General features: G+C 37.5%; 2 protein-coding genes and 1 non-coding gene across 4 annotated transcripts in view; 1 reads left to right on the top strand and 2 right to left on the bottom strand.

Moving 5' to 3' along the window:
- The window catches only part of LOC120779062 (regulating synaptic membrane exocytosis protein 2), a 414,623-nt gene that overhangs the window by 289,468 nt on the left and 112,929 nt on the right, over positions 1–12,226 (bottom strand). The window lies entirely within an intron of this gene.
- On the top strand, positions 4,174–5,415 carry LOC120779066 (lysosomal aspartic protease-like). The gene is made up of 2 exons (XM_040111202.1): positions 4,174–4,195; positions 4,290–5,415. The coding sequence occupies exon 2, from the start codon at positions 4,294–4,296 to the stop codon at positions 5,413–5,415; it is 1,122 nt and encodes a 373-aa protein (XP_039967136.1). The 5' UTR covers positions 4,174–4,195; positions 4,290–4,293.
- Positions 6,740–6,813, bottom strand: Trnai-aau. The gene has a single exon. It is a non-coding gene; the product is annotated as a tRNA-Ile (tRNA).

Here is a 12,226-nt window from a genome sequence, read left to right as displayed (position 1 = left end):
CCAAGTTTTGTCGTTCGATAAGAGATGGCGTTGCTACTAGCCCAAAATTTTTTTTGTTTTGTTGGTACACTCTTCATATAAACGTACGTGAAGACTAATTTCAATCTGTCAAATCATACTTTGTCTACACGCCATTTAGTGTCGCCGTGTCACAGTATTTTTTTACAATCGAAATGATTGAATATCGTGCAGTCACACAAGCCTTGAAGACGATCCACGTATAGGACGTCCAAAAAGCGCATAACAAAAGAGATCAAAGCATTGAAAATGTGGTAACAACGGTGGCAAACTTCATGCAAAGGACGGTGGACCTACCGACTGATTTCGGACATACATTTGTGGATAGGTATACAGCATGGAGACCTGGATTTCCACCTTACCCAAATACTCAGCGGGCATGGTTGCTTCAGAAGCTACATATTTAAATATCGTCATGACTTTAGTCAATACTGTCCGACGTGTACAGAGTGTATAGAAGGCTCTGAACACGTGTTCTTTTACTGCCCTCGGTTTTCTAGTATAAGGGAGAAGCTGAAAACCACCCTTGGTGGTAGTATCACGGTGGAACACCGGCACAGCACTTATGTGCGAGTCCTCTGTAAAGTGGAATGCTGTCAGCGAAGCGGCAAATCAAATTATGACAAAATTGAGACATTTAGAACAGATAAGGCGTCAGTCAGTCCGTGCAATAGAGGAGACTTAAACGTCTTCTTCTCTCCCATGAAGTCATACTTTGTCCAGTGGTCCCGTGGGAGAGATATGAGGTGGGGTAGGTTAGGTTTAGCGGATTAAAGACCCGCACTCCGGCTTTCAATCCTTCCTCCTACTATCAAAAAACAAAAAAAAACAAAAAAAAAAAAAATCATTCGAATGCGACATTCTCACCAACATTTGGAACGTTTTAAAACTGATTAAGTGGATCAGCATCATAATCCCGTATCAAAACAAGAAGATAAGGAGTGGTGTGAGCCTGATTGTTCAGCTTCGAAATGAGTTCGTGTCCGGAAAACGGCCAAGAAGGTTATGGCATCAGTTTTTTGGGATGCGAGAGGGATTTTGTTTAAGCTCGAATTGTTGGAGCATCCATCGTATTCATCAGAGTTGGCCCCCAGACACTTTCATTTGTTTTCATCAAATGAAGACGTCCTAATGGCTGTTGAAGCGTATTTTGCACACCTTCCGGATACTCACTTCAGAAAGTGTACCAATGTTCAGGGATATTATACTGAATAATAAAGTGTATTTTGAGTCATAAAATTGTATTTTTATTATCAAACGACAAAACTTACTGAACAACCTGGTAAAGTGTAACGAATTGTAAACGTTCTTCAGACGTAAGTCTTCCCATGATGAAAAGCCAAGCAATACCGAACAAAAAAAACAAATCTGATCTGTCAAAAAAGCTATTGAACAAATTACCTCTACTTGGATCGCCCGTTATTATTAAAATGTGTAATTTTCTGTCAAATATTTATGAATTAGTTTCAAATGCTTGATAGGGATATAAAATTGCTGCGTCATTAAAAGTGTGTTTGTATTATAAATCCTGATAAAACTGGAAGTATCTTGCTTGGTCTTATCTTATGGACGTAATTTTTAGTTAGCCACCTGACACACAAAATTATCTAGATGCAAATGTTATTAATGTTATATAGACCCAGACAGTCTAGAATGTCTTCATGTACTTGTATAGTAGGCAGACATATGCGTTTATAAGTACATACACTTTTAATGGGGACATGCCTTTAGGAGCAGTATGCTTATTAATTTTATATAGTTTCAATCAACTGGAAAACTAGAACTAATTAAAAAGGTTTACGCAATTTTTAAAGAAATTTTTGTTCAAACATTTCTTTAGAGCACGAGAATGAAGAGAATCGAATGAGAAACATGTCCATCTGGCATTTAGTGGGATTCCTAAAAGTGCCAAGAGCAGCATTCCTATATATGAGCATGACCCTACCAAATTCATTTGTGATAACGATAGAGGTTGAATAAGTGATATCTGAACTACTAAAGTATGATTACAAAAGATCTGCACACACCACTTGACCTTTCCGGTAGGACAAATCGAGTGTTAGCTGTTGGAGTATGGGTTCGAAACAAGTGTGAATGTGTTATAAACTGGAGTCTATTTCCGAATTTTTGAAAAACTGCTACAAAACTCGTTTCGACGGGAAATTCCTTTAGATTTTCAATTGACTGGTAATCAACCAAAAAAGAAAAAAAAAAAAAAACAGGAGGAAATATTGCAAATAAAGGCGTGAAATCCCAGATATCGGTAACCATATTTGCACAACACAGCAAAGTTGCATATTGAAAGTTGAAAAAATTTAGTCCAGAGCAAAGATATCTGTAATTAATTTATTTAATAGTAATAAGTTGGAAGAATACTTTACTAAGAATATCACCTAATTATAAATGATTTGACATTATTAACGCTTTCATTCACATTGTACAATATATCCGGTAAGTTTTCGATCAACTTTGTTGGCATATACATATTTTCTTATAAAAAGTTTACATCCGATTGACCTGATTCCAATGCTAATATCCCGGAACCAGCCAAACAAATTCGACTCGACGCAACGTAAAAAATTTAATTGAATGTGTGCGCTGGCAACGAGAACGCACCGCCGTAGAAGACTTGGTTGGCCCAATAAACGCTGGCAATTTAATCAGCGTCATGCTGGAGAGCGAAGCAAATTGGGGGATTATCAAGAAATTCGCAGCAATATTGCTACGGAGCAAAAAGCGGGACCTGAAAGCGAGTGCGCTGATGTAAATCTGTCAATGAGATAAATGAGACATCACCCTGAAGTAATACTAATTTGGTCCCAGAGTGGGCGACGGTTCCTCAGATGGAGGATTTTTAGTGAATTGCAAGTGGCACATACCGTTGCTGTGACGACAGCACTGATGATGCGAAAGGCATTTTACACGCCCTCAGACAGAAAAAACCAACAACAGAAGTATTTATAAATTTACTAGTAACATAGAGAAAACCAAGGATTATTTGTTATATCATAGTCGTGTTTAAAAAATCTTGAAACTTTCTCACATATGAATTTTTGGAGCTTTCTAATACACAATTTATAGGCAATACTTGATACATCAAAGACGCAACGAACCAAATGTAGAGTGTTAGTAAAGGTCGTTTATCGTTATCAATATTCATCAATTCACTTTCAGTTTCACTGTCAACAAACTTCACTAGACAAAAAACAAAAATGTGTCTGTATTTTTGAAGTGCCTCGAGACCGCACTATCTGAACCTTAATGCTAATTTTTCGATAATCTTCAATTAAACGACGCAATCGTACTTTCCAGCTAAATAACGGCGACGTCATATATACTAGTTGTGTTTATTATTTATTAATTTTGTTGTTATTTCGTTGTTATTGAATGTTATCTACCCTCTTATGCCCATACATACTTATGTACAACTGTCAGATTATGTGTATATGTTAAACAGGCGAGGGTCATAAATGTCACATATATATACACTACATATCACCAGACAGGCTGGTGCGAGTAAGTAATATAAAACAAACTATTCCACCAATCACAAAACGAGTAATAATGACGATAGACGCAAAGTCTCTGGAATATTTGGCCAGCTCCTTTGAAAATACAATTTTATTACCTTTTTCTAGTAAATTCTTCATATACTTAATACCCATATTACACTATATTTTTTTGGTTTCGTCTGAAAAATAACATTTCAAGTCTCTAGAAATCATGTAAGGGCACACTAGTTTTGTTCGGGAACTGATCACTATTCCAAATTAAATATAGACAACCATGAGTCAAAACTAACCTTCCTGAAGTTCATATTCCTTCTGACCAAGAAGTATGTATACATATGAGATTGACAGAAATGTGTAATATGAAGTAGCGAGGCCTGTCAAAAGCATTCCAAGTGCGCTCAAGAAACTCCCAAATAATTCCAAGCTTTTTTTAAGAATACTAACTACTAAGTGCATATACTATATAAAACAATCAAATAAATTTTGATTGAAAAAAGTGAAGTTATCACTAATCTCAAAACTTAGAGCACTTGTTTAATTAACGTCGAGAGATTATCAGAGAAAGATAAGTTACAGAAATGGAGTATATAAGGGACGAGCTGCAAAATTTATGACACAGTTCAATGCCACTGCTAGTGCTATACGACACTAAGAAAAAGCTAACGGTAAGAACGCTAAAACAATTGCAAAATTTCTATTTCATAACCTCAGCAACTTGAAATTCTAAAATATTTTACTCTTAACCTTTCTTTCCAACAGCAAAATGTTCAAGTTCTTCGTATTCTTCACCATTTGTGCCGCCTTGGCCTCGGCCAACATGGTGCGCGTGCCCATCTACAAGAACCCCAACTACCGTAGGACACACCAAACCGTGAAAACCGAAACAGCTTACTTGCGCAGTAAATACCATGTTCCCAGTCTCCGTGCCACCGAGCAATTGGATAACAGCTTGAACTTGGCATACTACGGCAAGATCACCATCGGTACACCAGCACAGGAATTCTTGGTACTCTTCGATTCTGGTTCCTCAAACTTGTGGGTGCCATCAGCCACCTGCCCCACCAGCAATGCCGCCTGCCAGGCCCACAACAAATATAATTCCAGCGCTTCCAGCACTTATGTTGCCAATGGCGAAAGCTTCTCCATCGAATACGGTTCCGGTAGTTTGTCTGGTTTCCTGTCCCAAGATACCGTCAGAGTAGCTGGACTCACCATTCAAAACCAAGTGTTCGCTGAGGCTATGCAAGAACCCGGTACCAGCTTCCTTTACTCCAATTTCGACGGTTTAATGGGTATGGCCTTCCAACAAATTTCTAATGACGACGTGGTGCCACCATTCTACAACATGTGGACTCAGGGTTTGATCAGCCAGAACCTATTCTCCTTCTATTTGGCTCGTGCTGGCACCTCATCTCAGGGTGGTGAAATGATTTTGGGTGGTTCCGATTCCAGCCTCTACCAAGGAAGTCTCACCTATGTGCCCGTATCTGAGGAAGGCTATTGGCAATTCGCTGTGGACAGCGGTAGCATTGGCAGTCAGGTCTTGTGCAGTTCCGGTTGCCAAGCCATCGCCGATACTGGCACCTCTCTCATTGTGGCTCCATACTACGGTTATGTAGCATACATGAACGTCGTCGACCCCGATGGTGATGGCTATATTGATTGCTCAAGCGTCAGCAGCCTTCCCGATATGGAATTCGTCATTGGCGGTACCACCTTCACCGTCCCAGCCTCGCAATACGTTATCGAATCTGAGGGACAATGCTCTCCGGCTGTTAGCTACATGGGTACTGACTTCTGGATCTTGGGTGATATCTTCATTGGTCTTTACTACACCGAATTCGATATGGGCAACAGCCGTATTGGTTTCGCTCCAGTCGCTTAAGCTCTTTATATACAATAAACGAAGTTGATTAATATAAGAGACGAAATTTTTTAGTATATAAAAAAGTTTTTATATAAAAAAAGTTGAGTTTTGAATTACGGTTAAGTCAAGGGTTATCCCAGGTGGATATGGTATGCTAAGCATTACTTTGTTATTGCTGCTATGGTTGCTTGAAGTGTCCTTTACAATTCAGATTTTAAATTCGAAAGAGGTATATAATCACTGCTTACGAATCGCGCTTCTAATTGAGAGAGTTTTCAAAACCAAATCAACTAGGTGCCAGTTTGATATTTCATATCGCAGTTTTGATCTCTTCCCACATAGAAGACAATACTGTTTGATTTGCAGCAATCGTTGAGGAATTAAATTTACTACAAAAAACAACAACAGAAATTATTCTAAATCGGTTTATTTGCATTTTATCATTTAATAACACTGCTGGATATTGCACGGCATTCAAAGCTTGGAAATTAAAATTCAAACATTTCCTGTACCTGTAGGAAATTTTAAACTGTCAATAATTAGGTTATCATGTTATATTAGGTCATCATATTATCCCTTCTTTTGCTTTTTTTGAACTGATATAATTGGTTTTGGCTTCTGGCTCAAAGAATTTCGTAGACCTGATGGTTGAGGTCCGTGAAATACATATAATTCTATTCGAATTAAGTAGATTTTGTAATGCAGTTAAGGTGGTTTAAGCACTATGTTCTTGAAAAAAAAATATGTATATTTTTTTTAATTTCTTCAAAATGTACTGCACATTTTCCCCAACAAGAACTGTAGATGAGTTCTTTTGTCTGAAAGTTAATATCCTAACTTGACGAGTCTCCTCGAGCATAACTTAAGTAAAAATTCGGCTGCTGAGATTTATTCGATCTCTCACGGTATTGTGGTCGAGCACGACGAATGCGTGACAAAAGGCGCTTCATAACACCAAGGTAAAACACAGCATTAATAGGCACTGATCATCATTTAAAATGTTTCAGTAAACGTTTTCCCAAGTTTAAAACAAAATTTAATATTTGCTCTTTGTTCAAAATGCATTTTACGACCGATGACCAAAAGTTGCTCTCACTTGTTGATCGATAACATCGATTGTAGTTATCCAATTGTCTTAAAATTTTTACGAAATGTCAACAAGAGATCAAACCTTTTATTTCATATACCCACCAACAGGTGACGCCACCAGAAACAGTTATATTTAAAAAGTTCTGTTTCTTTTGCGACAGACCTTTTATTTTATAAAATTCATACTTGATTATTCACCACACCTGTACAATTTGAAGCATAATTTTTTCGATAAAAAGTAGTTTTTAGTTAGTGGCCCATGAGGGGATCGAACCCGCGACCTTCGCGTTATTAGCACGACGCTCTAACCAACTGAGCTAATGGGCCAGATACCGTTGTAACGCTCCGAGCATAAAGTCGATAGGAAACCAAACAGAGATCTGCTACTGTATAATACTCAAAATAAAGGCTAAGGAAACTTACGAGACTGTAGTCCAATTTTATATACTTCAAAGATATGTTCGTTCTATTCTTATCTTTGAAGTAGATTCCAAGGGTTATCTGTCTTTCCAATGGGCTGTAGCGGCTATAAGCACCGATATTATTAATGAATAAATATGACATTGACTCACTATTACATCCAGCTGTCAAAACTCTTCTTCATCTAACATTACCTGTTCGAAATTTTGATTTCATAAGCTGGAACTTTGAAAAAAATTTAATTTGTTAATATCTTCAAACAACAGCCTGCTTTAAATTTGAGATTATAGAGTTTTTTCTCTGTGTCTTTGACAGAAATAAGCTAAGAAGCTGAGTTTGAGAGAGTATGAAGAGCGAGATTGGATAAGTAGATGTATGACATTTATTTGCTTCGTTGAGTTTCATAGATCCAAACGTCGCCTTGAACTCGCTTTAATTTAGAGTTAATAGAATTTGAATCGCTCAAATAGGAATTTATTTATGTGTATTATGTGATGTTCCCTCAATGCTTTTGCCGTCTCTTTAAATTGTTATCAAATAACTACTTTGGAAAGCTTTAAAAACCTTTAAAAAAGATGTTTGTCGATTGAAATGAAGAAAGCTTTCAAAAGCTTTAAAAAAGAGGGGTTTATCGATTGAGATCAAGTAGCACTTTATATAATTCTTTCTGAAAGCGAAGAAGGACTCTAAAATTCAATACCAAACTGGCTGATGCATTCCTGTCAATTTTTTTATTAACAGGACGTATATTTTGGAGATCCATGGAAAAAAAATGTAACGGACCTTTCTATTGCTTCCTTCAGTACTACTGGCGTAAAAGTTGAAAAAATAATACTTAGCCACCAACCGCTGTATTTCCTTACTGGGTATGTTCTAAGAGGTAGTATGTTTAGGCTATAAAGTGTGCATGATTAGATTAAATATCTGCCTTAATGTGCTATTTAAATTTTCTAACTGACTTGACATTGCGCCGCCTGTATGCCGATGGCAAAAGTTGTGCTACACTGTACTGACTTTTGCATATTTCCAGGCGGTTTGTATATGCATAATCGTATCGTAAGTTTTTTGCTTTTTAGTTGAGTTCTTTTGGATTGGACTAAAGACTAGTGATATGGAAGTGGTTGCCCCCACCTAACAGTCATCGATTTTTATTAAATACAATTGACATGTATGTATCTGTTTAGGTTTCTTTAACATTTGCCTTACTTCTCACTAGTCACGAAATTTTCTTAATACTATGTTGACTATAAGAAAAGAGACAATCGAAGTAAACTTTTACTTTATTGAAATACTTGTAGAAAGCCACGTTTCGCTTAAAAGTTGAGTTATTTACTATTCACCGCAGTTCTTAGATTCGGTTAGGTTAGGTTAGAAGGCTGATCTAGAAAGATAGCAAATGGACTGCTATTTGTGGTCTTTTGTGAAGCCATAGAAAAGAAGAAATCCTGTCTTCGAACTTATAAGTTAGCAAAACGTTTAGTGGCTAAGACAAATTTGCACAAGCGTTTAATTTCCATTCCCGACAGCTCAGTGGAATGTCTGAAGGTATGCGCTGCCAAGTATAACCATTGGCGGCCTTCCGCCTTTTCGCTCGTATCTTGAGAACGGTTCGTCCTACGGCCATGATCACACATACTATTTCGGTAGCAAATGACGTGACAAATAACTTTTGTTTATACATACATTTTGCCATGAGATGCGTATTTCAGGCGCTAGGTAGACAATTTCACGATTTTAGGCGAATTTCCGAAATTTCAAGGCCGTAGTTGGGGTTGAAGATGCAATCCGATCTCAAAACAAAAAGTTGCATTGGAATCAGGAAGTACTAAGGCAACTTTTCCGCACTATTAGAAATCCCGAATCGAAAAAAGTCCGGAATCGACCCACCTTAATCCCCAACGCGGGACAGCCAAGAAGGAAGTGTTGAGTTGCTTCCACCTCGTCTTCTTACATACAGCTTCTGCAGATGGTGTCTGGTAAGATTCTCAGCCTTAGACTAAGCTGACTGCTCTTAAGGGTTAGGCCTTTGTAGCGCTTTCCAATAAATGTATGTATAATTGTAGAACGAGTTAGCACGAGTTTTTCGATCGATCAGGAATGAATCAAACCACTTTTGGATACGCTGTTCTTAAAGTCGTATTCCGGTGAGAACGTTCTCTATCGACCAGAACAAATGGTGGTCAGAAGAGGCAAGTTCTTGGCTGCAGGGCCGGTGAGGCAAAACTTTCCAGACGCTATTTTTCAAAGAAGTTTTAGCCTTTCTAGCAACATGAGGACGGGTGTTGCCACAATGAAAAATTATTGCCTAAAATTTCGGTAATTTTCGGAAATCACTCGCTGATGAGCTGTTGGCAGTAGCGTTTCCCATTAATGGTTTCAGCCAACGGCAGATCTCACCAAATAGAGAGTTACTTTGGCCTGTTGGATATTCGGCCCTGCCGTTAATTTGGCTGGTTGGTAAGGTTTCACATACGATTTTTCGTGTTTAGGTTGATCATAATGCATCCTTTTGTCATCACCGGTTACAAGCAGACGCAAAACTATTGCATTTTGAAGTGCTCAAGCATCATTTTTCACATAAAAAATCGTCCTTCAACGTCTCTGGCCTTCAGTTCATATGACACCCAATTTCCTTGTTTTGAATGTATCAGAAGTATGTATCGGACAGTTTTTACCCGTTTTAGTGATTCTAAACATTTCTGCGAGCTCTTCTTGTGTTTGACAAAAATTATCACCGAGAAAGCTTCAAGTTACTCACTTTCAGTCTTTTTTGACTACTCAAAACAATCTTCGTCTACCAAGCTAAATTCATCACTTCCAAAACGTGCGAACCACTTTTGGCATATTTGCTAAGCTAGAGCCGGTCCTCAAATTTTAAGAATATAGTTTCGACAATGGAACGGCCTCTATGCCGCTCTGTCTGAAATTGGTATCCCCCCAAAACCAATACGATTGTGTAAGCTGACGTTGAGCAACAACAAAAACTCCGTCAGAATCGTGTGACTTCATTAACCTACTGCTGGCAGAAACGAGTTGTAGAGCCAAATACAGAAGGTAAAATCTGCTATAAGAGTGTACAGGTGCTACGCCGATGATACTGATATTATTGGTCTCAACAATCAAGTCGTTAGTTCTGTTTTCTCCAGAATGTATAAGGAAGCAAGGCGTATGTGTCCGCTTGAGAACGAGGAAAAGATAAAATTTATCCTATCATCAAACAAAAGTCGTCGCACCGTGACTTGGTTCCCACGTAACTGTTGACAGTCATAATTTTGAAGTCGGGGATAATTTCGTCTATCGTGGAATTAGTATTAACTCCAACAAAAACTCAGCCTGTCCTGCTTTATGGGGCAGAGGCATGGACGATGACAATATCTGATGAGTCAGCCTTCGAGAGAAAGGTTTTGCGCGTTGGTAAGGTCCAGTATGCTAGTCGATGGAACGATGAGCTGTCAAGATATACGGCGAAATTGACAATACTTCAGCGAATTAAAGGCCAGTGACATGCGCTAGTTAGGAATGGACGAAAACATTCCAGTTCTGAGAATGTTCCATACGCAGCGGAAGCAGGTGCAGAAGAAGACTTCCACTTTGTTGGAGATATCAGATGGAGAAGAACCTGGCATCACTTGGTATCTCGAATTGGGACCAAATCGTGAAAAGAAGAAACGACTGGCGCGCTGTTGTAAACTCGGCTATAACCGCATGCGTAGTGTCTACGCTAGTAAAGAAGAAAAAGAAGTTTCGAGAATTTACACTTAAAGTTGTACATGCGAAAATGAACTGATCGACTGTTGTGCGGACTGGATAGGAAAAATATATTTGTTACGAAAAATAACCGATTTTTTGATAAACTTTATTTGCTTCCAAGTAATTGTAGGAAAATGGTTAATTCACCTCTTCATCCTTAAAAAATTTCAAAACCAGTAGAGTACACCACGCAATATACAAAAACGACAGATGACGCACGGCTGTTTTAAAAGCTCAAAGCCGAAAGTGTTGACAGCATCCGCAACAAAAAGACCTGAATATGCATTAATGTATAATTTTTATTTATTTCTTTGTTGTAGGTATTCATTGTTTTTAATTTCACATTACATAATCCCACTGTAACGGCAATTTCTATGCCCGGCTTTAATAGTAAGCCCAGCTATGCAATATTTTAAGTGACTTAAGTCAATGAAAACAATAAATTATCGATAGAAAACAATTTACCTGCAATAAAATGCCAACCGAAATCAATTGAAAATATAAAAATAATGTCGAGCTGTACGTAGCATTTAAAGTTATTATGCAACAAGCCATTAATCCTTACGAAAAACAGCGCACAGCAAACACGTAGCGGGTTTAAGTACTCAAAATGTGCTTGTAAATACATTACCGACATCTAGTGCGTCAAGCAAATATATGTATATTATACATATGTATATATAGATTTACAAACATGTCCTAACGCTACCCTGCAGGAAATTGCGAAACCGGTAAGGGCTGGTTAAGGGGTCTAGAAGTTCTAGGTTCTGGGCATGAATTTCAGGTAATATTTAAAGTGTCGTAAAAAAAGGCAATTAATATTTTTACTATCTATTTTTTGTTAGTTACTTGTTAATTTTAGAAGAGTACAGAAAAAAATTTAAAACTAAAAAAAGTAAAAAATTTCAAAAACTATGAGCTGACGAAGTCGGGGGTCTCTAAAAATTTCCACGTGACCATACCCATGATTTCAATCCTCCTAGTTATCTGAAACAAAAAAAAAAGATTATTAATCTAGAATAATGTCGCAATGGCTGGAACTACGGACAAGTGGGAAACAATTTCTTTCACAAAATGGCGATTGCCTGAAAAAAAATTCTTTTTGGATCACTTTTTCTGACTATTTCGAATTTTTTAAAAATCATAAAAATTAAAATTTGGGGATGGGGCTAGTTCCAACCATAGACAAGCTTATACGGAAGACCCTATAAAAATTTGAAGTAAATCGGTCCAATAGAACCTGAGAAATCGTGGGTATCGTTCCGAAAAAGTCAGTTTTGAGAAAAACGCGTTTAAAAAATCGGCTGTATCTCCGAAAATAAGTCGAATTTTGAAAAATCCTTCCAAGGTCGTATATTTAAAAGTCTAAACTTTCAAGATATGCAAAAAAAAAAAATCGATTTGTTCAAAATTCTAGACAAGAATACCCCCTTAATGAAAAATTTCCAAAACGTTGAACTACCCACAGAGAGCTGGAATTACGCGTGGTATACACTGAATGCAAAATGAGAGCGATACATTTATAATATTTTTCTCAAAATTTTTCTCATGTTCTTTATTAATGTAAAAC

Source organism: Bactrocera tryoni, chromosome 5 (assembly GCF_016617805.1).
Source record: "Bactrocera tryoni isolate S06 chromosome 5, CSIRO_BtryS06_freeze2, whole genome shotgun sequence".
NCBI classification, from domain to species: domain Eukaryota; kingdom Metazoa; phylum Arthropoda; class Insecta; order Diptera; family Tephritidae; genus Bactrocera; species Bactrocera tryoni.
Note: the sequence above shows the minus strand (reverse complement) of the source record. Positions and strands in the feature narration are given on the sequence as shown.

Excerpts from the sequence above, each read along its gene's own strand:
- LOC120779066 (XM_040111202.1), top strand. The coding sequence starts at position 4,294 with ATGTTCAAGTTCTTCGTATTCTTCACCATTTGTGCCGCCTTGGCCTCG.